Source organism: Pezoporus occidentalis, unplaced genomic scaffold (genome assembly GCF_034315485.1).
Source record: "Pezoporus occidentalis ecotype Australia unplaced genomic scaffold, CSIRO_AGI_Poc_V1 ctg76, whole genome shotgun sequence".
Lineage (NCBI taxonomy): Eukaryota > Metazoa > Chordata > Aves > Psittaciformes > Psittacidae > Pezoporus > Pezoporus occidentalis.
In genome coordinates, this window is record NW_026916115.1 from 514,917 (window position 1) to 540,649 (window position 25,733).

The 25,733-nt window shown below is 47.2% G+C and overlaps 1 protein-coding gene across 7 annotated transcripts in view; it reads left to right on the forward strand.

The window, feature by feature from the left end:
• The window catches only part of RXRG (retinoid X receptor gamma), a 38,471-nt gene extending 16,051 nt beyond the window's left edge, over positions 1-22,420 (forward strand). For 4 of the 7 annotated variants that reach the window (XM_062602194.1, XM_062602188.1, XM_062602187.1 and 1 more), the window contains 9 exons: positions 11,439-11,698; positions 14,936-15,080; positions 15,759-15,938; positions 18,126-18,286; positions 18,977-19,106; positions 19,655-19,787; positions 20,522-20,613; positions 20,854-20,959; positions 21,970-22,420. In XM_062602194.1, the coding sequence (XP_062458178.1) occupies positions 11,439-11,698; positions 14,936-15,080; positions 15,759-15,938; positions 18,126-18,286; positions 18,977-19,106; positions 19,655-19,787; positions 20,522-20,613; positions 20,854-20,959; positions 21,970-22,117 (1,355 nt within the window). In that variant the 3' untranslated portion in view covers positions 22,118-22,420. Of the gene's footprint in view, positions 1-1,032; positions 1,385-7,575; positions 7,613-11,438; positions 11,699-14,666; positions 14,857-14,935; positions 15,081-15,758; positions 15,939-18,125; positions 18,287-18,976; positions 19,107-19,654; positions 19,788-20,521; positions 20,614-20,853; positions 20,960-21,969 lie in introns of those variants that run through there. The other 3 variants (XM_062602190.1, XM_062602189.1, XM_062602192.1) reach the window with 3 other exon arrangements.
• Positions 22,421-25,733: the final 3,313 nt, after the last annotated feature.

The window sequence follows — 25,733 nt, forward strand, 5'->3', positions numbered from 1 at the left end:
AACCCACCTCCTCCTCCAACAGTCATGTAAGTCAGTGCAGACCTTGGTCTGTGCTCATTTTACAACCTTAGACAAAATTCTTTCCTCCTTCATCCCTTCAAGGTGCCCTCACCTGAGGTCACCCATGTCAGAAGCCAGGAGCAGTGGGCTCTGCTGTTGCCTGCATCCCTGCTTCTCTCCCCAACTGCAGCAAGTGGTAGGGGGCTTGCCAGGCATGGAGCTGGGACTGCTTCCCCTTCAGAGTACCAGTCACTGGAGGAGGCAGTGATGAAGACTGCGTGTGGCTTTGTTCTGATCTAGCAACTGGCTGCTTGTCTGTGATTACTTCTACCTATTTCCCGCAGTACTTTATTATCAGGCTGGGTGGACATTAAATTGAAATTCTGGATGTACATATGGGACTATGTGTGAAGCCTGCTGCATTCTGCTGTGAATGCTTTACTGACTGTGGCATGGACTGAGCCCCTGGGTTCTGTCCCATATCCCTCCTTCTCATCCTAGGCAGTTTTAGCAACAGCTAACAATTTTTTGGGGCATGCTTTGGGTGTTTTTTGGACTCCTCTGGGGATAGGAGTTGAGCTTCCAGCTCTGCTCTCCCCAGGAACGTCCTGGTTCTCCTCAGCCTTGGCTGCATTTCCTAGGGATGACTGCAGTCCAGCACTGCAAGGGCCATAACTTGATGCCAGGAGTGCAGCTGAGGCAGGGCTTGATGTGGGATGGGAGCATGGAGCTCCCTGCCCTGCACAGCCCTAGCCCCAAAGTGCTAGGTTGCATGTGTGCTCCTGCCCTGTCAGCCAGCCCATGATCAGGGCACAGCCACTCTGGGTAAGGGTTGGTCCTTCACGTGTCCGGAAAACACCTCCACATGGCTGGGTCTAGTGTAACTAATAACCTGCATCGAGTCTTCACTGGTGGAAAAGCAAGGCACCCCCCTCCTTCCCCACGATGCTCCTCCCCTGAACAACTTAACCCCCCCTGCCCCTCCCAATTTGTGATCTATACCGGAGCTGTCATGCATTGATCGGCGTCTTATCCAGGCGATTATGCTACCCGGACGGTCTGCTGTGAATTTGCGGGGAGCAGAGACAGCTGAGCACGGGAGCCAGCCCTGAGCAGCAGAGAACAAGAACATGTCTCATTCCGGCGAGCAGCTGCTGTCAGCGTGAAGCAAGGATGAGGCCACGGGAGCAGGCAGCTGCCGTGGCACCCTCCAAGAGCCCCTGCTCCTGCAGAGCCATGCCCCGACCCTGGCGAGCTGTGCTGTACTCCAGGCAGCTTTGAAGTTAGGGGAGACAGTTGTGTTTAGAAAGGCAAGCAATGAACTGAAGATTAAACATGTATGGAAATTATCCTCACTTCATTAAGTTTCCTGCGGGCTTTGGCAGTAAGTATTTTACTTGCATTTGCAATCTGTGCCTTCTGGGTTAGGTGGAGGAACTGATTCCATAGTAGGAGTATGGGGGAGTTAAAGGGAATTTAAAAACATGTTTAACCTAGCTTGTATGTAGCTGTAACCTGTGGTGCCTGTGTGCTTATGATTGAAACTGTCCTGTAATTGTATGTGCTGTGAACTTCAGCACAGCCAAGCCAAGCTGTCTGTAATTATGCAGGCTTGAGTCAAACCGTGACTCTCCTCTAAAGTTCCGTATATGACATTTGAGAGATGCATGTATGTGTTTGCGTATGATGGACTGAATCTATGAATTGAAAGAACAAAATCAAACCAACTAAGTACCTTTCCAATTGCATTTTAATTAAATTGTTGGAGGGGAAAAAGAACCCAAATTTTAAAACATAAAACAGCCCCCAAGAAAATCTAAAGAGGGCTCTTTCCTTGCCCAGGGGCTGTCTCCTGTCTGTGTGACACAGATACCACCATAACTGTGTGAAGCTTTGTCAGATTAGTCAAATGAAGCTGTACGGTGAGACAATGGTCTGTGAACCACTGTGTCTGGGTGGCTGTGAGCTGCAATCCCCCTGCACATACCAGCCATAAGCGAGCCCCAGTTGCAGAAACCCGAAGCTCTTGGGAAAAGGGCTCTGCAATTACTGGGGTTTGCTCATTATCTTTTCTGAAGTTATTCCTCTTGTCCTAACATGGGTGATGTGCAAGTGGAACGAGTTGAGGAGCTGTAGGGGCTCCCCAGCTGATGCAGGGTGTGGGCAGGTTGGAGTGCTTGGCTGCAAGGGACTGGAAGCACCCGTGTTTTGGCTGCTGACAGCATCATTGGTGCTGCTCCAAGGAGGTTAAAGTTCATTATGGTTTATGGATGTGCAAAGTCTTAGTTTCCCTGGAAAACTCCTCAAGTTGTTCCCAGCCCTTTAGGGTAGGTGAATGCCTCCAGGAGTTCCCCTGGAAGCCCCAGGCTGTATACATCACAAGAAACCTGTTATTTCTCTGCTAGAAGAAAGGTTTGTGCAGAAGTTGAATTGCACATGGGATGCTCCCGCTATGTGTGCATTTTTTTTCCTCCCTCTTGCACCAGATGCTCACCTCTGGTAATTTTCCAACTCCAGAAAAGTCATTGGTATTGCATCAAATCATCCCCAAGTTTCACAAGCACTTTTTAGGCAGTTTCTGTACAAAAGAGATGACTCGTTGGAAGAATCTGTTGCTCACTGGTGTTTTTAAGGATTAAGCAAAGACAAGCCAAACTCTCTCCTATTGCTGCAATAAGAGTGAAACAATGAAAGTGTTATTTGTGTTTAGTTTGTTGAATATTACAAATTTACTAAGAAGCAAAAGAAAAGTGATGTTCAGACTGATTTTCATGGGAATAGGGCACAGATCCCTGTAGAGACAGGGGTCACAGCTTTCAGTAGAATGTTTGGGAGATTTCTAGAGGAGGAAATTGTTAGTAGGAGCAGAGGTATTTCTACTTCACCAACAAATCTGAAGGGACTGCTCTCTAGCCCGAAGTTCAGTATATTGGAACTTTTAACTTTTATTTAACTGAAGTTTTAGCCTGCTTCTGATTTGGTTTAGCAAGAAGTGTTTTCTGCAGGTGAGTTATTGACAGAGATGCAAAAGCATTGGCCAAGTTTTGTTTGGGCTGATTTAAAACGGTCACTCTGGCCTGCCCTACCCTCCCCAGATGCTATAGACACGCAGGTTACCACTTGCATCTACATTCTCCTCAAGGCTGGAGGGCTTCCATGCCCCTGAGGCAGCTTGGTGGGGCTGGGGACCTGCAGGTGGTGTGGGACTGCCTCTCCTTGGGTTGTTGGGTGTGCAGAGAGAGATTTCTGGCTGCTTGAGAAGGCAATTGCTGCTCTGGCCAGACAACTTTAGGGACCCATGGGCTGTACAAGAGGACAATAAGGCTTTGAGAGAGATGAAGCAGGACAGATCATGGTGACCAGCGATGTTGGGGGGAGCGGGGTGTGGGTGTGTGTGTAGCAAGCTTCCCACTGCTTTGGGGTCCTCACCACAAAGCCTGTGAAGGCAACCTGCATCTCCATCAGGCCCATGATACGTTGTCTTTGCTGCTTCCCCTTTATTTAAAATAGCTATGAAAATGTTTCTGGTCCTGCCTGTGCTGGCATTATGAAGGGGGACATCAAGACAACGGAAAAGGGCAGTGTCCACACTAGGCTGTCAGCTTGCTGCCTTCATTGTTCTTGCACCTTGTTGCTGCAGGGTAGTTAAGATGATGTGGCCGCTGCTGTTTGGCATGTCTAGATCTTATTATATTCAGATTTCCTTCAGCTCTGAAATTCTGGGTTTCATTTTGAGCTTAAGGTTGACATTCAGGTTAGAAATAAGGAACACGTTTTCGATAGCGTGTATAACTCACTTTGATCTTAAATGTCTAAATAACACCATGAAATTTGAGAATGTACATACACCAATTGGTAATAAGTACATAATTTGTGGTGAGAAGAGGACAGTCAGACTCTAAAGTGTTACAGATGAGTTTGGAGAGTAGCAGGGCAAGTGTTCAGATGAGTCACCCTTAGACATCTAAAGCAGGAGGTGTGCACTAAGGCAGATGGATTTGCTTTCACAGCCTGGGCTATAGGAACAAAGAAAGGGCTTCAAAATGTGTTTTTATTCTCCAGAAGGATGCATTTCATCTGAAGCTCAGCTCCCAGGGCAAGAAAAGATGCTGTGCTGGCTGTCCTCTCTCTCTGGGCACTTTCTGGCAGTGTTGGTTGGGGACAAGAGCTAACTTGGCTCCTCCACAAAGTCTCTTTTATTAGTACTCATGTAACTTGGCCTGTGGCCACACCACCTCTGGCTTCAATCTTGTCAGCTCTCCCAAGCAAAGTGGGGTTAGGCCAGGTCATTTGGGGGATAAGGAGAGAAAAACCCACATTGTGTCTGGAGTGGGGCTGCCTTGCTGGCTGGCACCTATTTTTGCCTGTGATGGTTTCAGGTTTTGTGACCTGTGTGATGCTTTTTCTGTCTGTCACAGCTTGCTATGTCAGAACCTGTAACTGAAGTATGTGAAGATGGAAGAGGGCTTTTTGACCCAGAAAAGATGTGAGAAATTTCAGTGACTGGGCAACTCCTGTAGCTACTGAAATATAGATTTTATTTTATTTTTATTTTTTTTAAGAAGGAGACACTTGCTTTCAATTGCCTGGGGCAGCCACATTTCTGATAGGGACCTGTAGCCTCTCCAAGGAGTTTAAAGACCGTGGTAGAAATCTGCATTTTTTCCTGGTGGATCCTGTGCTGGAAATCTTGCTGGCCAGGTGGGAAAGCTGATCAGACAATCATGAAAAACCCTTCACGCCTCAAATGCAACAACTTTTTTTCTTTGGAGATGAGAAATGTTATCCAACTCTTGTGTGTTACTGTGGTCACCAGGGGGATGTGATACCTTGTTAGGGTACTAACTAGAGAAGAGTTATGTGGTTACACTGCAGGTGTTTCTTGTCCAAATGTCCTTGGACATCTCAAGCTATTGAGTCAGTATTTCAGTTAAGTCAGAGCAAGACCTCAAAATAGCATCTGATGCTGAACCTGCACCAGGGCAGGTGAAAATCTTGTGTATTTCCAGCCCATGGTTTCTTACAGCCCAGGTTTTGGGTGGGCCCTGTTTGCAAGAGTGGCATAGGAGCATTACCTGAGAGTAAAAGGGGCAACTCTTCCCAGCACCCAGAGAGCTTAGGGAAACTCTCTCCCGCCCTGTGCAGATCCCTGTTGTAGAAGCCCCTGCTCATGTATGTGCCAGCACACCTCCAAAAAATTTTGCTCCTCCATGTGTGTTAGCTGCAGGGGAAGGCTGCCTTATTTATTGACTCCAAGTTGAGCAGGAAGATGGAAGCACAAAGGTTACTGGACCTTAAAAGCAAGGTGAAAACAATAACCTTTCTGTAGGATATTAGCATGGCAATCTGTACTGCCTGTGGAAATCTGCTTGGACAGTTAAAAATACCACCAGAAAGGGTACAGTTACTCAGTTTAGCTTCCATGTATTAAATAAAAACTACTCCTGCAGACATAGCAGGAAAACTTTGGTTCCAGTTAACCTGGGTTCTCTGCTGCATAACTGCATCCAGTTTCAGGACAGTTTCTCACAGGTACTTCCCCTTGAAGGTCGTCCCCAAGGACGAGCTGCCTGCCAAGCTGTACCTCCCACACACGCCCGTGCTCCTCTCCTGAAATCAGCCCTTCTGTTCATGTCTCTTCCCACTTCCTGGTGCTCTCTGATCTGCGGAGGATGAAGTATCTGCGAAGTTTTGCTAGTCGTGTGTCAGGCAGGACAACTTTAATTGCTCGTGTGAATGATATGAACCTCTTTCATGTATATCTGGGGCCTCAGAAGCACAAGCGTGGTTTTCACTATTTGAAAAGTTACAGCTTTTGATTCTAACATTAAAAAGAAAATTAAAGGCTGAAAGTGTCATCATCTCTAGGCTTACCAGAGATTCTCAGGTCTCAGGAAGCCTGACTGCTTTAGGCCTTATTTGAAGAAAGACCCCAGTGTTTAACACGGACATCTTTTCCCTTGAGGCTTTGCTAGGTGTTACAGCTGAAGGCATTAACCATAACAAACTTGCAACCCATACTGGTTCAAAAGACAGTGTACTTAGAGCTTGGATGTTTCTGGTCTCTGCATCCTCCTTCCACTTTCTGCTCAAATGTAATTACTGAGACTGGTATTTCCTGTCATTATTTGGGTGTAAATCAAGACAGCTTTATTGGCTGCAGCTTGGATGCTTATCTTCCTGCTGCCTTTTCCAAGGCATTTGGGGTCACTTGCACACTCTTGTAGATAGTCTTTGCTTTTATGCCCGCCCCAGCTTTACCTGTGAAGTGGTCATAGCACAAAGGTATCCAACCTGGCCTTATTGAGCTAATGTAGGTCCTGGATCAGCGTAGCCATGTTAGCCCAGACCTGGCTGTTCAGCACTGGTGTAGTGGACCTGGAGTCTGTGCTCTCCAGGTGCATCTGTCAAACACCTATGAATCTGCTGTGATGTAGCCAGTGGTGTTCTATTCCTGATTTTATAAGGCTATTCATGTAAGTTTCCCATCACTGGGCTACGATTTTGCTAAGGTGGAGATGAAACACTGGTGGAAGCAAAGTATCGTAGCTTTGTGTCCTCTGCTTCAGTGACTGGTGCATGAAGGTAATGCTTATGTCCTTGAGCGTATGAGAGTGAAGTAGTTCTTAGGATCTTCTCTCATTATTTTTTTCTAATGTCAGCAGAATGATTATTAGATATGATCTTTATTCTGAGTGCTAAAGCAACAGGATGGACATTGTGTGTGTGAGCACGCTTTCAACACACAGCTGCTGTCTGCAGCAAGTGATGTGATACATTTGCAGAGACAGTTTGAAAGAGCAAAGCACCCAGAAGCAGGTTTCTTCTTCTCAGGCTTTGGTTCCTGCAAAGAGGAGGCTGGACTGTGTCTGCTCCTGTAGAAGAGAGCTTGCGGAGGGTTGATTGAGGCACCGACTTCTCTGTAGGCTGTTTGCAGGAGAGACATCAGAGAAGCTACACAGGGCAGCTCCCCCTTGTCCTCTGTACCTCTGCTCCTCCAGGAGAGAAATAAATACAGTGTCAGGCTTCCCTGAAATGTCCAAGCATTAATGTGGAGGAGGGAGATAGAGGAGAAAGACACAAACAGCTCCATTTGAGGATCAGAAGTAAGTTGATCTTGAATCTGGAGTAGGTGGTTAAAAGCAGTAGCAAGCCCTGATGCTGGATGCAGGGTCTCAGCCCATCTTCCCCAGCAGACGTGGGGGACCTGGTCAGTGTGGGAGCCCACAGGCAGGGGCTGTGCCAGCCACAGAGCCCTCTCTCCCGATGCAGGGCTGCCCTCTGCTCTGCAGGGCTCCGGCACAGCCGGCTGAACCCCGGCATTGCTTGTCACCTCACATTACCTGACGGACAGACTCGGGGCCCGCTTTGGCCTGTGTAAATGTCACCTGTGCCGAGTGCTGCTGCAAAGGCAGAGGCGGCCGGCTGTGGCAGTCATGCAGGACTGAGTCCCGTCTCTTCAGTGCCCTCTGCTCTGTCCCAGAGCTGCTTCCCTGCTGCAGACCAGCTACTTGCTGGCCTTGCTCTGCTGCTATGCTGTCGTTTCTGGCTGTCTCCCAAATCATGGAAGAAAATACCTTGAGGAAGGCCATGCCGCCACTGCAAGCCCAAGGTCTTTCTGGCTGCTTTCTGTTGAGAAATGTGGGACACAGAGCATCAGTATTTTCCTGAAGATTCATTTAATTTTTTTTTTGACCAAAATTAATCATACTTGTAATATCTGCTGTTTGCATTGTCCAAGCCACCCTGGCTCCTTTGGACTGAGGCAACTTTGAGGTTACTCAGCTCAGGAACTAAGTAACCCCGGTGTTAAAGGTGCTTTGGTATGGCTCTTTGTAGACACCTTTTGCCAGTTGTGCAAATTGCTACTTGCACAAGCTGATAAGATATGATTGCTACCAGGTTATATCCCTCTTGGAGCACTACAACCTGAGAGGAATTATTTCCCCAGAGTGGGAAATTTTCTCAATGCAGGAGGGTTCATTTCTGCTCCCACAGGGACTGACTTGACAAACTTATCCCAGGGAGAGACTGAGAGTCAAAGTTTGGACCACCTTGCAGGAGTGCTTTACTTCGCCCCTTTCCCCCCTTTTTTTTCTCTTTTTTGGTTTTCCTTTTGTTTCAACGCTTCTTCATGCAGTTTGTATTACAGTCTGTAACAGGTGGATAAAATTATTCATGAGTAAAATGGTAACTTAACACGGGAGGTTTTCACCAATGGGTTTGTCACAGCCTTAGCGGGACAGCATGGCCAGGCACTGTGGAAACACGCTTGTTAGCTCTAGTGTGTATCATCAAGCCCTGGCAAAGCCTGCCTTTACACCTATGTAAAGGTGTAAAAAATATCTACTGTGCTTGCCAGTAGATATTTCCATTTCTCTGTCCATCTCCTTCATGCATTCGTATTTCTTTGATGTCTCATTGATAGGGTAAAAAAGGTAGGTGCAAGCTCTTCACAATTCCTGGTTTCAACTTTTGATCCCATCTTGGAGGTTAGGGGATTCACCTGGCCATAGCCTTCTTGGCACTGACACAAGCACACCATGGGGCTTGTCCTGGACAGCAGTCTGCTTGGCTTTGCTCTCCGTCCTTGGGAACCTTTCTAACGGAGAAACTTAATGGTGACAACGTTTCTGTAAGGTCTGATGTAAATGCAAACAGTTAAATAACTCTCCTGGGAGTCTTTTCTTATTGGTTTAAATCTTCTGCATGATACTTTCAAAATATGCCCTTTTCTGTGTTAATGGAAAAGGATGAAGAATCATGCTTCTCCTTAGCTGTCCTAGTGTGATAGATTTCTGCGCAGTCTCCCCTTCAGCAGTTTATTTTCCAAGCTGAAGAATCCTCAAAGGCAATGTTGTTTATCTAGCTGTTTAAAGAGGCATAAAAGCAATTTCTTTGTAAGTCTGTGCTACAGATGCTGAGCAGGGCTGCATGCTATGGTACCAGACTACTCACAGGTGATGAAAAATGCATTTGCTGTTCTCTGGCACAAGTCCTTTAAAGTCCCAGGAAACAACTGAGGTGCCTCTGTGAGCTGAGCTCATAGGTAACGGGGAGGGGCAGGAAAACCACATCTTCTGCCCACTGCTAAATGCTCTCCTGGCACTTGTGTCTGGGGTGAAAGTCTTTTGCGCTTGGAAGCCATTACAAGGAAAGATTTTGCTGTCTATTAACAGAAAGTAGGCTGCCTGTCTCCATGATGGTGGCAGGGGGATGCGAGATGGCTCTTTCCAGCAGCAGGCAGGAGCCCTGGCTCTGCCTTCAGACCGCCTTGCTGCCTCTAAGGCTTCTGCTGTTGTCATTAAGCCGGCTTCCTCTTTCTGCACATTGCTTTCCCACTGGGAGAATTGATCCAAAAAGCCAAAGCAAGAATTGACAAAGACCTTTTCTCCCCCCACCCCTCCTGCAGAATTAAGTCTGAAGTGGGTTGATAACGGCAGATCTAGTCCTCCTTGACTCTGACAAATGTCTTTAATGTTATTCAGCAAGCTGACCTTTTCCCGTCTTTATTGTGCATCTTCCCTTTGAATCAGATTTGATTGTTACTTCAGGTAAAATACAAACACTGTCACGTAAATAACTTTGCAATAATGGTAAAAGGAGGAAAAAAAACCCCAACAAACAAAACACCAAAGTGCTTCCTTACTTGCAAATGCAATGGGAACAAGAATCCTTTATGCCAGCCATGGAAAACCAACTGTGTGACCTTCCCACACAACATCTTTTCCTTGCTACTCCAGGGAATGATCTCCTGTGTTGACAAAACAACAGAGAAACAATGGTTCATTGAAATGTTAATACAGCTATTGCTAACTGGGGTTGGTGAATTCTAGGGGAGGGAGAAAAGGTCATATAAATCCTTAAAATACAGCTAGATACATAACCTATCAGAACTAGTGGGCATTTGATGCCCAGGTACCCTCTGAATAGGAGACTGGTCCTATAGAAGAAAGCATTTAGACCTTGGGTGAGGCATTCAGCCTCAGAGACTGCCCTGAAGTGGCAATGCTCAAGGTTATATTGCTTTTCTATACCTCCTCCTTCCCAGTGGGGTTCAGGGGCAGATTGGTCTCATGGGGCTACTCTGAGACTTAGTTTGGCAATGTGCACTGGGGTTCTTTAGTGTGGGAGGAGGAAACCCTCTTTCCTTGTGTCTCTGAAATTGTCTGCCCAGGAACATCTGTGGGAATATTCTCTGCTCTGTCTCATACTATGTGAGGAAAAGTAATGGACAAAATATTTTTGGGATGCCTTGTCCTATAATCTGCATTGCTAGCATGTCATGGGCAGTTTCTGTCCTCCATTGCTCCAGCTGCTGCAGAAAATGCTGGCATTGAGTTTTGACAGCTGGAGGATCATGTGAAATAGCATCGTGGGTTGGTGAGTGGGCAGGGAAGGAGCTAAGCCATGGCAAGAGGAGCCTGCTGAGCATGATGCCTGAGCCATCGCAGAGAGCAAAGGTGCTTCATAAGACACGGGAAGCATTCAGGGGTTTGCAGCCTGATCAGTGGAGATTTCATGGTTTCAGTTGTGCACTGTCTCTAGCACCAGCTTAGACAAAAGAAATGGGACCTCAGAGAGTAATTCAGAGAAGACCAGCAGCAGGCAGGCAGTGGTGTCTTCTTCCAAGTCAGCTGAGGCACCGAAGCAGTGAAAGCAGATTTGAGTATAAAGTGTTGTCTTTATAATACGTTTTGTTGTTGTATGTAACTCTATGTTGTGTACCATAACCAACATTTTGCTCTTTCCCTTTATAGCATAAGACATGTTTGCTGGTTGGCTTAGAGCCTTGATGTTGTGGTTTAGACCTGGCACCTGGCTGGTAATTAAGTACCACACAGCCGCTTGCCCACCTTTTTCCCCTCAGGTGGGATGGGGCGGAGAAGTGAAAGAATGCAAAACCTGCAGGTTGAGATAAGAACAATTTAATAATTGCAATCGAGTAAAATACAATGATAATAGAAATAATACCAGAAATAACAATATTGTTAATAATATTAGAGAGCAACAAAAAGGGATAAATGAAAATTCAGAAAACACAAGTGATGCGCAATACAATTTCTCAACACCCACTGACCAACACCAAACCCATCCTGAGCACTGGTCAGTCCCTTCTGGGTAACTCTCCCCAGTTTATATACCATGCATGTTGTACTGTGGTATGGAATACCCCTTTGGCTAGTTTGGGTCAGGTGTCCTGGCTCTGCTCCCTCCTGGCAGAGCATGAGAATGAGAGACTGAAAGGTCCTCGATCAGGGTAAGCACTACTGAGCAACAACTAAAACATTGGTGAGTTATCAACATTGTTCTCAGACTGAAGCCCAAACACAGCACTGCACCAGCTACTAGAAAGAACATGACCAAGGCTGGGCAGCTGATAGCTGTACAGCCAGCCTTGCTCATAGTGTATTTAATCTCTCTGCTTTTCCCTGTAGATTCCCCTGTCCATGCCAGCTCCACATCTGTGAGCCTGTCATCAAGCCTTTCCTCGGGAAATTCGGTGGAGGGGCACCACAACTACCTCGAAGCCCCTGCGAACGCCTCCCGGGCTCTGCCATCCCCCATGAATGCCATCGGGTCTCCAGTGAACTCACTGGGCTCACCATACAGAGTCATTGCGTCCTCCATCAGCTCACACCCCGTCTCACTGCCTTCAGCCCCGGGCATGAATTTTGTGACACATGCAAGTCCACAGGTATGCAGATGCGCATACTTGCTTTGCTACAATTCACAGTGTTTAGACTGCATCAGGTCCCAAAATTTGAGGGTGTGGATTGGCTGGTGTGAAGTCTGGTGGTTTTTGGCCACCAGCTCATCTCACTTGGGAGATGAGCTGTAAAGAACAATTTCCAGCACATGAATCTTTCTGCATAACCCCCACTGGCACAGACACAGAGAAGACACCTGTACATATTTCAAGATACCCTGCACAGTAAGTGGGAGGAGAGAATTCCCAGGTCAGCTCTCACTGTGGGTGCAGTCCAGCTCTCCTTCACTGCATCTTTTTTTTGCAGTGTATGTAATTACTGTACATAGAAGTAGTCAGGATGACCAAGGGCTGCAGCATGTGAAGCATTCCTCTTCTTCCTGCAAAAGGATATCTGCTTTGTTTCATTGTTTGGAAAGGAGACAGACTTTCTAGAGAGAGGCAAATGTTAGTGCTAAATGCCAGCCACATACTCTGTGTTGCACATAAACTTGGCCTGAAGAAAAACAAGGCCCTACTATCCTTACTGCCTGAGCTCACTCAGACAGCAGAGAGACTCAGGTGTTAGGGTTGGTGCTTTCCCAGAGCCATGGATGGGCTGGGAGCCTCCTGGTGTGGCTTTGTGGGGCAGAGACAGGAATGTGCTGCCCAAGAACCTGGCACCACCTCTGGCATGGCTGGGAAGAAGGTGGCAGCATAGAATTTTGTTAGTGTGCTGAAATGTTCTGGGAGTTCAGATCTAAGTAGAAATTCTGCCTTTTATTAACAAGACTTTGTGTTTTATTAGTGAGACCTGAAGGTAGGAAGTACTCAAAAGCCTCTGGGCTTCTGCTGAAGAAGCAGCAGGTTGGACGAGGCCTTGGGTGATATGATTTAGCATAAGGTGTCCCTGCCCACGGCAGGGGGGTTGGAACTAGATGATCTTAAGGTCCTTTCCAACCCTAACAATTCTATGATTCTATGGTCCTCAAGCCCTCTCTGCCCCATATACTACTCTAACTACACAGTCTGTCTGAAGCTCTTCCTTGTGCCTGCCACCAAGGCTGGGAAAGGGTGGTGTGGGGAGGCCCCTGAATTGCTCTGAGAGAGTATAGGGTGATTTGGCAGGTTTGGTTTAGCTTTTACCAGCATCCTCAGCTCCTGCATGGATCTGGGCTGACTGCAGTGGGTGCACCTGACATCCTTCTTTCCTGTGCACCAACAGCTGTTCCCCATAAACCTGACTTGTACACATGGCATCCAGGGCAGGTGTTTTGTGGTGGTGGAGCTGTGGCAGCACTGGCTGTGTGGAAGCCTTTCCTTTGGGGATGGGGATGCAACCGGGAAGTGGTTTCCCCAACCTAGGCACTGTGCCAAGTTCCCAGCTCTGAGGAGCAGGTTTCACTTGTGTTGCCTCTAATGCAAGGAGACAGCTGGGCCTTGGGGATTCAGCAGAGAGGCAGCTAATGGATTTGGGTTCAAGTAGTTGTCCCAGATATCATACGTGATTGCACTTAACCTGCCAGAGTCAAGCTCTGAGGACACTGATGGCTAAAACTGCCCCATTCCCTCCCCCTCCCATACATCCTCTCTCCCTGTTACTGTCTTAAAGTGCAGCCAGAAAGAAAAGTAGCTGAACTCTGGGTAACATTATAAACCATAAGAAATTCCTCCTGGCTCAGCATCTTGCCAAGAAGTTTTCAGGATTAAAAAAAGGTGGCTGGATACTTGTGGGGAGGAAGGGTTTTGATTTCCCTTTTTCTTGGGCCAATGTTGAAGCATTATATTTACAGCTGCCAGTGCCTGGGCTGGGTTTCTGCTGGGGAGAGCGAACCTGTATTCCTCTGGGCAATTATTCCCAGCGCACTTCTATTTTCCAGAGGAGCAAAACAACCTGGCTCCTAATGTGGTAATTTTTTTGCTGGATAATTTGTATTTTCAATGTCATCAGACCTTTGAAGCTTTGAAAATACAGGAAAAGTGTGAAGGAAGATAAATACAGGCTTCACCTTTTTATTTTTTCATAATGACCAGTCCAAAAATCCCAATGGGATGAACTCTTCTTCTTTTTTTCCTGAAATTCCCTGTGGAAATTATACTTTTTAATGGTAAATGGGCAGTTTCTTGGAGCAAACGGACAACTTGCAACAGCATGCATGAAATCTAGTGGTTTAGATGTTATGGAGACTTTAACAATATCTGTAGCTGGATTTTCATTCAAAGCCTTGTTTTGTGTCCCTAGTTTCACCTTCTTGCTGGGAAGAAGAACTTTATCTGATAAATTGGGGTGACTGCTAAAAACAGGCTCAATAATGAAGAAACCATTCCCAGCTCTCAAAGAACGGCAGTGGGAAAGATGATTTCATAGTGGTTTTGGGGAGACATTGCTCTGCCCAGACAGCTTTGGAAAAGACGTGCTCAATGGCCCTTAATCCTTACTACACTGCCAACAACAGCTAGAAAGCAAATAGCAATAAAACGAAGCCCTGGGCAACATCAGGCTTTGGTCTCTAATCGATGTCGGTTTGTAACCTTTAACTTGCAGCAGCCACGAGCAGCTCCTGGGGATCTCAGCTGGGGGCTCTGGGCCATTTGTCTGCATCTTACTGAAGCTGACTTTTAGATGCTCAGCCCCTTCCTTTTTCTTCAGCTGGTAACCCCAAACCTGCTCCAATCCCGAGGCTGTGATAGTGTTAGGGACCTAAGTCCCAGGGAATGACCAAGATGGCCATGTTTTTATGTGTTCATGCAGATCTGTTTATCGTGAATCAGGGAAGCTAACCCACTCAACATCATTAGGGCTTCCCTAGCCATGCAGCAGTGTAGGTTTCACTGCAACAAACTGCCTGGCTGCAAAGCTGTTCCTCACTAAGCTATTAGTGCTCAAGGCTGCAAGCAGAGATCAGCATCCTCTAATGAAGCCAGCGCTGTTGCTTCAAAGCTGTAACTGAGCAGCTGAGGGTTGCTGCCTGCTCTTTTATAGCTATGCTGAGTACTGGCTTTGGTTACAGCATCAGGGCAGGATGAGAGGCAATATCTGCTACCAGGCATCTGCTTAAACTGCTCCAGCTGGATTCACCAGAGGATGTCTCTCTGCCCATGGCAGCCCCATGGAGTTGCTGGTGATAAGCTTATGGGATGAGCCCAGCAGGAACAATAAAGGAGGGGTCAGCTCAATTTGGGGATGGTTTCACTGGAGTATGAGTCTTGATCCTCTAACCTGTCTTGTGGCTTCTGCTATTGCAGCTCAATATCTTGAACAATGTCAGCAGCTCAGAGGATGTCAAACCCTTGCCAGGTCTCCCAGGGATTGGGAACATGAATTATCCATCTACAAGCCCAGGATCCTTAGCCAAACACATCTGTGCCATCTGTGGGGACAGGTCCTCAGGTAGGAGGTTTTCTTTCATGGAGAAGGCTTTGTGCAATGAAGACTCCCATGATGCTCTGAAGCAACGCTCGTGCAGGAATGAACCCTGTGGAGGATTGCTGGTGCCATACTGGCATTGTAGGATTCATAGTTAGGTATGGCTTACCCAAGGGTTTTGCAGATTAGCTGTGCTGTGCCCAAAAGAGAGCAAACCTAAAAGCTGTGTTTTTCTCCCTTATGTGTATAATCTATAATATTTTACATTTTGTCCCTGTTTATCAAAGGTAAATATAAAAAACTGTGTTCTTACTTACCTGTGCTTTGTGTTAGCAAGGCTTTGCCTATGCCTGGTTTTCTCTCCTACTCCAGAGACCTGCAGCCTGGCTGTGCCTTGCAGACCACCTCTGTATCAGTGCACCCCATTTGCTACCTACGGCTTTAATGCACTTGTACTGCATCCAAGATGTGGCTCCACATCCTTGCCCTGGGATGCAGTCCCTCCTTATCACAGCAGCATTCATATAGCTTAACTGCTACTGGTCACTATTACTGGAAAGAACCCCTGAAGCCAACTCAGGCCTGCTGAAGTGATACTGTGCAGTCAGGGTTTTCACCTTTGGGGTTGTTTCAAGCTCCTTCACGCTGGAGGGAAGGGCAGATACTTACCTGCCCACTCATGGTCTCCCCTTGCCTCTCCAGGGAAGCACTATGGGGTGTACAGCTGTGAGGGCTGCAAAGGCTTCTTCAAGAGGACAATCCGGAAGGACCTGATCTACACCTGCCGTGACAACAAGGACTGCCTCATAGACAAGCGCCAACGCAACCGCTGCCAGTACTGCCGCTATCAGAAGTGCCTCGTGATGGGCATGAAGAGGGAAGGTATGTGAGGGCTGGTGGAAGGCATGGGCTTAAAGAAATTTTCCTTACATTCTTTAGGGCAAATCTGGCTCTTGTAGCACTCCAAGGCTAGAGCATTCTAAAAACCCACACTGACAGCTTCAGGGCATTTTTGACCTTGTCCTGTTCCCTGCAGTATCATCAATGCTGTGCTGCTTCAATTGCTTAGCGCAGTGGGGGACTGCAAAATGCCAAGCTGAATCAAAAACCTAATCCCAGGCACAGCTCTCCCTTCCAGCTGGGTGCAAAGTGGTTCAAAGGACCAGGGTGTCAACTCAACTTTCCTTTGCAGAGCTTGAAAATTTAAACACCAGGATCTTGGTGGGCTCTGTGGGGGTTTGGCTGCAATAATCACAGGGGCTTTCTGGGAGCTGCTGAAACTGGGGGCATATTGCAGCTTGGACATGGATGGAACCTTGACTTTGCGCTAAGATTCTGATGACTTTAGAAACACTTCCCTGGCTTCTTCCTGTCCATTACTCTAAGGAGGACAAATGATTCCCCCAGCTGGTTAGCACATAGGAGAGCATCCCATATTGTCCTCCCTCAGTGCCAGGCTCTATGTCCCACTGAGCCACCTCCTTGGGTGCAGCCAGTTCCCCAGAGCTGGGCAGTCCTGATAAGCACATCCTCCAAACTGGGAGAAATGCAGAGAATTTCAAAGTGGTTGTAAGTCTCAGTGCTGAGGAACCTCCTGTGGTTTGGCCCTTCCCCTGAAAGCACCCTAATGTAAGCCAGAGTAAGGCAAGACTGATGCAAGGATTTACTTCCTGAAACCACTGCAAACAGCAGAGCTATAAAGACAAATGGGAAAGAAATCTCCTAATCCAAGTACCTGACCTAAAAGCTTGTCACACCCTTCTTCCATCAGCACTTACTTAATTGAGACAATGGAGGTCAAATTCTCCTGCAGGCTTGCTATGATCTGTGGACTTGCTGAGTTTTTCCTTTCTTGGTGTCCCCTCCTGTTTATGCAGGTCCCCTCTCCTCTTTAAGGACTTTTTAATCCCTTGGCCCTGGTGGTTTTCCACTCCTTTGGATACTGACTGACTGGTGCTTAGCTAACAGGTGGGGAAGACATTCAGCTGTTGAATATTGAAGCACCAACGTCTGCATGGCAGGGGCTAGCTTTGCCACCAGCTTCTTCCCCCTGAACCTTTCATTTCAGGTGTATAACTGCCTACAGCTCACCACAGGCCGTTCTTTGAGACCGGGCCAGCTGCCTACTTGTCCCTTAGGGGTTATGGGGCACTCTGGGCACCTGCCTGGTGCTGTATGCTCACACAAAAGAGTGATGCGAGCAGGATTTCGTTTTGGGACATTTCTGCCCAGCAATGAGCTAAACCGACATGACACCTGCTGGTCACTTGATTTTTAGCAGGATTTTCTTCCCATCGGGATTTTCTTTAACAAAAATATGTACCCAGGGCTTCTATTGAGCACAAGGCTTGACATACCGCATACACGTGTTCTACACCAACCTGGCTTCCACACACCCAGCAGCCCTGGGATTTAATAGGTGAGATCTGGAGAGAATTTCAGTGATTGTATTTCTCTGGATAGTAGGTATTTTGGAAAATGTACAGAGATGGGAGAAGAGAGTGAAGACATTGAGGCATTCAGAGGTGCTAGGAGCTACTGTCTATTGCAGAGGGTTGGGAAGAAAAGTAGTGGAGGAGAAGGTGTCACAAGGGCTGGGCCAGGCTGCATAACCTTTTGCTCAGGAATGAGTTAGGCAGCATGTGTGGATCCAGCTGGGGTGATGGACCATCCTGCTGCTGAATGTGCTAGCCACTGTGGGAGTGTTCAAAGCATGGTGTGAGAGCAGCAAACCTTGGTGTCTGGGTCCTGGGTCCCTCCTGCCTCCTCCAGCACCTAGTTACAGCTGAGTCCAGGCTGCCACCTGGAGGTATCAGCTCCTCTTTCTTATATTCTGGAGCTTCATATCTTGGAAATCACAACTTTTCATCAGATTTGGAGGCCACTGTTCTACAGCAACCCCAATGTTATCGGGGGTGGTGATGGCAGCCATTTTTCTGGATGTACATTTTAAATATCCATTTATTTTCTGCTCTCAACCTCCTGAGCGAGTTTCCTCCCAGAAGAAAGAGACCCATCACAAGCAGGTAAGTGTTGCTGTGGATGTAGAACCATGTTTCTGTTCTGCAGCTGTGCAGGAGGAGAGGCAGAGGAGTAGGGAGCGGAGCGAGAACGAAGCCGAGTCCACAAGCAGTGGCAGCGAGGACATGCCTGTGGAGAGGATCCTAGAAGCTGAGCTGGCAGTCGAACCCAAGACAGAGGCATACAACGATGTGAATACAGAGAGCTCGGTAAGAGCACTAACATCACTTGCAGCTTGAGATGAGAGCCTTTGAGGTGTGATTTGAAAAGCTAAACCCCATGTGAATGGCTACCATTTTTGCAAGGGGTTTTTGGTTTGCACTGCCTAAAAATCAGTAACCATTTTTCATTTGAAGCTACTCTGAATGACTAGAAAACAGGCTACACATTAAATTCCTAGCTGTTTTTTTTTAAATTCCCCTTGGTTTCAATGAGTCAGTAGGGGGATAGCTGAATGCTGGAGATTCTCAGCCTGGGACACTGCTTGTCTGCCCCAAGTGACCAAGACTGGAATGGAGCTGGACTCAGCAGGTTTATTGTGGTTTTACTGGTTTGGATGACACTGCTGTTCATGCCCATTCAGAGGCTGCTTGATGATGATCAGATACGCCCTGGGGAGTAGGACTATAGCCTGCCATGCAGGACTTGCTTTGCAAAGAGCAAGCAAACAGAAAAGCTTAGCAACCAGCTGATTTGGCTGGTTGTAGAGGGGATAGTGGTAATAAATATCTTCTCTTCCCAGCACAGCTGAGATTATTGTCAGTTTGATCATTTCACTTGTGGCTCTCAGTATCATTCATTTGATCTGATACCATGTGCAAAGCAGACAGTGACTGTCAAAGATTTTTCATTGACAAATTCTCTTTTCCTCTTTTCCCTTTGATATTGCTCTTAATTAGACAAATGACCCTGTTACCAACATATGCCACGCAGCTGACAAGCAGCTCTTCACACTTGTTGAGTGGGCCAAGCGAATCCCTCACTTCTCTGACTTGACCCTGGAAGATCAAGTCATTCTCCTCCGGGCAGGTAATGTTCCCACCTGGGGTCTCTGGGGATATCCTTGGATCCATTGTCCCTCCTCTGGGCTGTGTGCTGTGCCAGCCAGGCAGGATGGTGAATGTGAAATCCTGATCTGATCTGTCCCTGCTTGCCCTATAACAGAGCAAGCACTCCATCATGAGCCATGATAGGCAGTTGGTAGAGGCTGTCTGTGGCACGGTGGAATCTGCTGTTTGTTCCTCTCTTTATGCAGACATGTAGGAGGGCTGGAGAAGTGTGAATAAAAGTCTTATTAATGTAATTCCTGTAACTGCAGAACTTACTATGTGTGGGGCACACTAGTGTGTAATGTGCAAAATGAAAAAATAGTGTCTCCCCCTTCCCTGAGTCCTTTTCTGCACCTTCGTTGCTGCTGGTCACAATTTGGCACTCCTTGCAGTGTTGGCAAGGGTGTAGTTGGCACTTGGGGTCCTATCTCTCTTGCGAGCCCCATCTGAAACCAGCTCTCCTGCTCCATGTGGGACTGATTTTCTTTTGCTAACTGTCTTTTGTGTCCTACACACCTTCTCTTGCAGGATGGAATGAGCTGCTCATTGCCTCATTCTCCCATCGCTCTGTGTCAGTGCAGGATGGCATCCTTCTGGCCACGGGCTTGCATGTGCACCGCAGCAGTGCCCACAGTGCTGGTGTGGGCTCCATCTTTGACAGGTGCGTGGCCTGTTTCTGCCACCCCTAGCAGTAGTGGTCAGGCTGGCTCTGTCTTTCCCCTCTGAATGGGCAACATATCCTTAGTAAGAACCCATGATCATCTGGGACAGGACTAGTTTAGAATGAGGAAGGGATGCTTGACTGGCTTAAAAATCAAAAATGGAATGAAAGCACCTTGAAAGGGATTTGCAGCTGCAGAAGGAGATCTTTGGTTGAGTGTGCAGGGGGAGGAATGCTTCTCTGCCTTTTCTCTAGAGTTTGTCATAGCTGGATCTACAGCTAATACTGATCAGCAAGAGCTTTATCTGGCAAAGCCTTATACCCCAACTTGCTCATGTACCAACTGCATATGTACCATCCATACCATGCCAGCTTCTTGCCTGGCAGGGCAGCGCATTACCACTCCTACACAACTGGGATGCTTCACATGTTTTGCACAGTGAAATGTGGAGAAAATCCCATGTGGTTTTCCTTAAGTGGGCGCAAATTTTCTCCATGGTCCAAGTGGAGCACAGAGACCACATGCTGAGCAAAATGAGAACAGGAGCGAATTCGGTGCTCAGGTCCCTGAGTGCTGTTGAGGAGTGTGTGGCATGGTTTTCCCTCAAAGCTGCCTCTTCCTGCAGAGAAGAATATAGGATATTCCCAGTGCCTGTCCCAGATGATTTTCAGTCAGCCACCTTGATGCCTATACCTGTCTGTGTTCATCTTCCTACCCATGTCACTGTATGCAGGGTTTTGACAGAACTGGTGTCCAAAATGAAAGACATGCAGATGGATAAGTCAGAGCTGGGGTGCCTGCGAGCCATTGTCCTATTTAACCCAGGTAAGTCTGAGACCTGGGGCAGTCCCAGGTGGCATGCACACCCTCTCGGCCATGGCAGATCGCAGGCAGGAGGGGTGTGTCAGTGAGCATCAGGTAGGGCTGCAGACAGATTTGTTCCAGTCCCTGGGTCCATGATTACAGAGAGTCTGAGTCCTCTCCTACCCCTACAAGAAGTCACTCTGCAGTGGAAATGCCCCCTGCAATGATTTCTTCCCTACCCCTATTTTCTCCTTCATCCAGATGCTAAAGGTTTGTCCAGCCCTTCAGAAGTGGAATCACTGAGGGAGAAGGTCTATGCCACACTGGAAGCCTACACAAAGCAGAAGTACCCCGAGCAGCCAGGGCGGTGAGTGTCCCCCAGCAAGGCAGGCAGCTCAGGGCAGCACAACACCCACCGTGGGAAGAGAAGACTGAGGCAGAGGTGTCTGTGCTAGCCACCCTAAAAACGACAGGAGGACACCAACCAGAACTGCTTGAGCAGCCCAGCGCCCACAGGCTGGCCTGTCCTCTCCGTGCCCTAATCCTGGGCCAGAGCCTTTCTGGTGCTGGCGGGGTTCATTTTTCTTGCTTTTCAATCCAATCATACCCTCTACTGGCCGAGCTCTTGAAGCACCGGCAGCTGGACCCATCCCCATTGCCACCAGCCAAGTGATGTGCCCACAGCATCTTCTTCTATTTTTGGCTCTGGATGTGACTGCAGAGTTCTACAAGTGGGATATGGGGAGGGGGATGCACTCTGCCTGCTGCACCCCCTTGCAGCTGTGCCTCGAAACGAGAGGCAGTGGCTGGCAGAGGCACTGCCGAGGGGCTGCACACTCTTGGGAGGCTGGGGAGTTTTGAAAGATTCTTCTTCCCAAGAAGGATTGAAATGGCACCATGGAGATGTAAGTCTTGGAGAGAGAATCCGGATGTATCTTTTGGGGGTTTTGGTGGTTTTGTTTTGTTTTGTTTTGTTTTTTTGGTTGGTTGGTTGTTTTTTTGTTTGTTTATTTGTTTGGATTTTATGTTTTAAAATGCTAAAATCTGTTTTGGAAAACATACATCCCTGAGGACATTCAAGTTGAGGCTGGATGTGGTTCTGGGCAACCTGAGCTAATTTAAGATGTCCCTGATCATTGAAGATGGGCTTTGAAGGTACCTTCCAACCCAAACTATTCTATGATTCTATGTTCCATCCACACATGCAGAGCGAAATGCTTATTTTGAAGGCATAGGGGAATCTAAGATAGAACTTCCCAAGCCATTTTGGGGGGAGAATTTGGGCTCTTCTTTCCTGAGCCCCTGCTGCAGGCTTGGAAACACTTGTGAGAGGGCAGCCAGTGCCTCCCACATGCTTCTGACTCTGCTCTCTTCCAGGTTTGCCAAACTCCTTCTGCGTCTGCCAGCACTGCGGTCCATCGGGCTGAAGTGCCTGGAGCACCTCTTCTTCTTCAAGCTGATTGGAGACACCCCCATTGACACCTTCCTCATGGAGATGCTGGAGACACCCCTTCAGGTCACTTGAGGGCCTGGCCTCTCTCTGGCCAGACCCTGTCCCCACTGTGCCCCTGCACAGCCTCCCACCCCTCCTCTCTGAGTCTGTGAGAGCTCCCACCCTCCCTCCACTCCTCCTCGGTGGGATTGTTGCGTTTTGTACAGCTGTAAATCACCTCCTCTAACCCTCCCTGGCCTGGCTGTGGGAGGTCACAGATCCTCTGACCAGTTAACCATTCCCCTGACCCCTGTACAGATAATCGCTTTAAATTATTTTTTCATTCTCAATAAAAACCAACAAAACAAATAAAATAATATATGAGAGAGACACTGATTTGAGCTGGCAGAGCAGTGTCTCTTTTGCTGTGATCACAGTTCTGGCTTGGGATGGGGCTGAGGGATGCTCCCGAGACTCTTTAAGTAGCCCAAATCAGGACAGAAGCATCATTCAGGATATTGCTGGTTGTGCTGATGGGTACAGTCCTCTGGCCAAGAAAGGACAGGTATTGTAGCTCTTGCTAAGGAAGAACCTGGAGAAACTTGGTGCTTTGAATCAGAACACTTCATTCCACCACCTTACAAAGAAACTCCTGGACTCCTTGAATTCTTTAAAATTTTTAAAGTAATATAAAAAGTGACTTTTTAATGTACTTTTTTGTTTTCTGAGCTAGTCCAGTCACTGAGGGAAAAACTGAAGTGCTTCATTTTGGTTCAGGTGGAGTATTTCAGGTTGAAACAAACCTGGCATTCTCATGGATAATTTTCAGTTTTCTAAAGCTTCACAGATCCTGTTCTTTAAAAAGCAGATCTCCTGCTTTTTAAATTTATTTTATTTCCCTCTCCATGTTTTTTGCACTGTGAACAGGCTCTTCAACCCCAAGTTTATAATCTCATGCCTCTGTAAGTGAAACTTGCAGAGGCAGAAAATACAAGACACTCAACGAACCTGCTTCAAAGGTCTGCCTTGTCTTTTCCCTGTTCAAATGGCACTGCTGGAGCTTCCCATCACAACTGAGCTAACCAGAGTCAAATGAGTTAAAGACATTAATTTGTTCAATATGCAGAGCTTATCCTGGTGGGAAAATGTCCTCCCAGGAACCCAGCAAAACTGTCTGCATTATTATTCATAAAACAGGTGTAGTGTTAAGTGATCTGCCCCTTCTGACCCTCTCAGCAGACAGTGCGGTGAGATGCAGCCATGCTTCGTCTGTCCGTGTGACAGATTGCAACGCTGCCGCTCAGCGACTCGGGGAAGTTTGAGGGGAAGGAGTAGTGACAACAGGATAAAGAAAGAAGGATAAAAATGAAACATTTAACATTTTGTTAAAAATCCCACCCAGGGACATGATTTGTTCTCTGGTATTTCACTGTGAGAAGGAAAAAGAGAATGAAAAGAGCAGGAAAAAGAAACAACCCCTCCAAATTATGAAAATGCTAAATTGTTTGGTTTTTCTTGTGATGATGAAAAGAACAGGGAGAAATTCAAATAGGTGAAAAACACTGGCCAAGGGGATATTTTAAATAGAAAATGTGATTCTCCATTAAAAGGGAAGTATTCTAAAGAAGGATAATCAACCTGCTCATTGTAAAACCTTTGCTGGAATTTGAAATACTGCATGCAGACTATGCTGGGATGGTACCCACCCCACACTGCTGGCTAGATAAAGGAAGAGGTTACTTCCAGCCTGGACTAGTACAAGCTTAAAAGCTGTGGGCTTTTAAGAGCTGGTCCCCAACTAGCTGGGTTGGGTTCATTTCCTGATTATGAAGCACCGAGTTTCTCTTGGCCTCCCTGCTCTCTGTTTTGATGGTTTAAGTCAAGGAGGTTGGTTGGCATTAGCAGACTTAGCCAGAGAAGGGCCGCAGGAGCTGATGTCACTGTCTGAAGGTAGGCCATGTGGTATTAATACCTTTTGTTGAAATATATAGAGGGAAACATGGGGATCCTCGTGCTGCAGTAGACTTCTTGCGAAGGTGGTGTCTGAGTGTTATTTTGGAGCCCTGCAGCGCTTGGTGGTGAGAGTGTGCTTTGGCTCTGGGGTGAGTCACTGCAGCACAGCAGGCTGAGCCAGCTGGAAGGGACAGGATGCTTCAACACCCATAGTGCTGTCTCTTTCAGGAGCTCGCAGCCTGTCCTCAGCTCACAGTGGTTGCAGCTGTGATTATATTTACATGGAGCTGCAAGGTTGGAATTTAATTTGGTCAAGGCAACCACAATCTTTGGGACATGCTCAACCCTCTCTGATAGGGATTTAACATAGAGAGTGTAATGCCTCTTGGTGGCTTGAGTCCATGATGAGAAACTCACAGTCCCTGGTATTCCACCCTGGCAGAACTGTTCAACCGCGTGGCCAACAGAGAAAAATAAACTGGACAGAAGAGTGGGATCCAGTGTGTAACCCAGATGATCCTGTGTGTGCCACTGCAGTCAGTGAGAGCAGAGCTTGCTAAGTCCCATGAGCAATTCACCTTGACTGTCTTGAGGCTGGTCGTGAGCTATTACCTGCACCACAAACAACCACTTTTTGAAGTGGGAAATGATGGGATATGATAACTAAGAGATTCCTGTTCTAAAGGAGACATTTGTGGCTCCTGGACACCCTTACTCTTAGCAGTCTACCTTGAGAACCTGGAAAGGTGGTTTCTGAGCTCTGTCTGCAATCCTTGAGGACCTGAGGTTTGTCCTAACCCTTGGATTCCTCAGTCTGTCATCTCTATATGATGATGTCCAAATGCTGCTTCCCCTAGCCTTGCAAAGTGTAAGGGTTAAGTCTCTACAGCCACCCTGAGGAGCAAATCCCACAACATTCAGTAATAACTCATAGGTACAGCTTTCCTTTAGGCTGAATTGTTGCAGCAGAACATAGCTGGAGCTTGCCCAGTCTGCAATTCTGCAAAAACCTAATTTTCATAAAACAGTAGAAATGGCAATTGTGGATAAGCCAAAGAAAACTCATACTCTTGCACATACATTCAGCCCCAGTTTGTGTGGAGTTAAAACTGCACAAAGAATTAAAAATAGCCCTGAAGAACTCAAAACTCAAGAAATACCAAAGTTTAAGTCCCTTTCAATGTGGTTGCTTTTCCTCGCAGACCAGGGTCAGGATGATGCCTTCAAAATCCAGGCATCAGCCACTTTTCAGGCATAACAAGGAGAGCATACTAGGGTCCAGCTACCTATGCTTCCCACTGAAACCTGGCTCCTCCTATCTCCTCTGAATTTTGCTCTTGCCAGATTCCTGTTGCTGGATCTTGCCACTACTTTGAAGATCCTGACACTGGTTTCCCCAGGAAAACCCTCATAGCCTCAGATTAAGCTCTGTCATTTTTCTTTTGCTCTTAGAATGACTGGTGCAAGACAATGTGTCATATTCTCTTTCTCACCATGCATCATATCTCATGAGCTTTCAGAGTTTGCAGCAGGTTCCCCCAACACAGACAAGCTTTGTTTTAGTGCACAGGCCAAAGGTTTCAAAGCATTTACTCTCATCCGTTTGCTCTGTAGTGCTCCATGGAGGAGACACCAAACAATAGTGTGTTTAGCCACTTATGATGGGGACCTCAGAAAAAGTGAAAAACACTTCAAACTCCATTGCTCGTGCTAAGCTGGATTTGTTTCTCAGCCAGAAATCAATCCAGTGTATTTT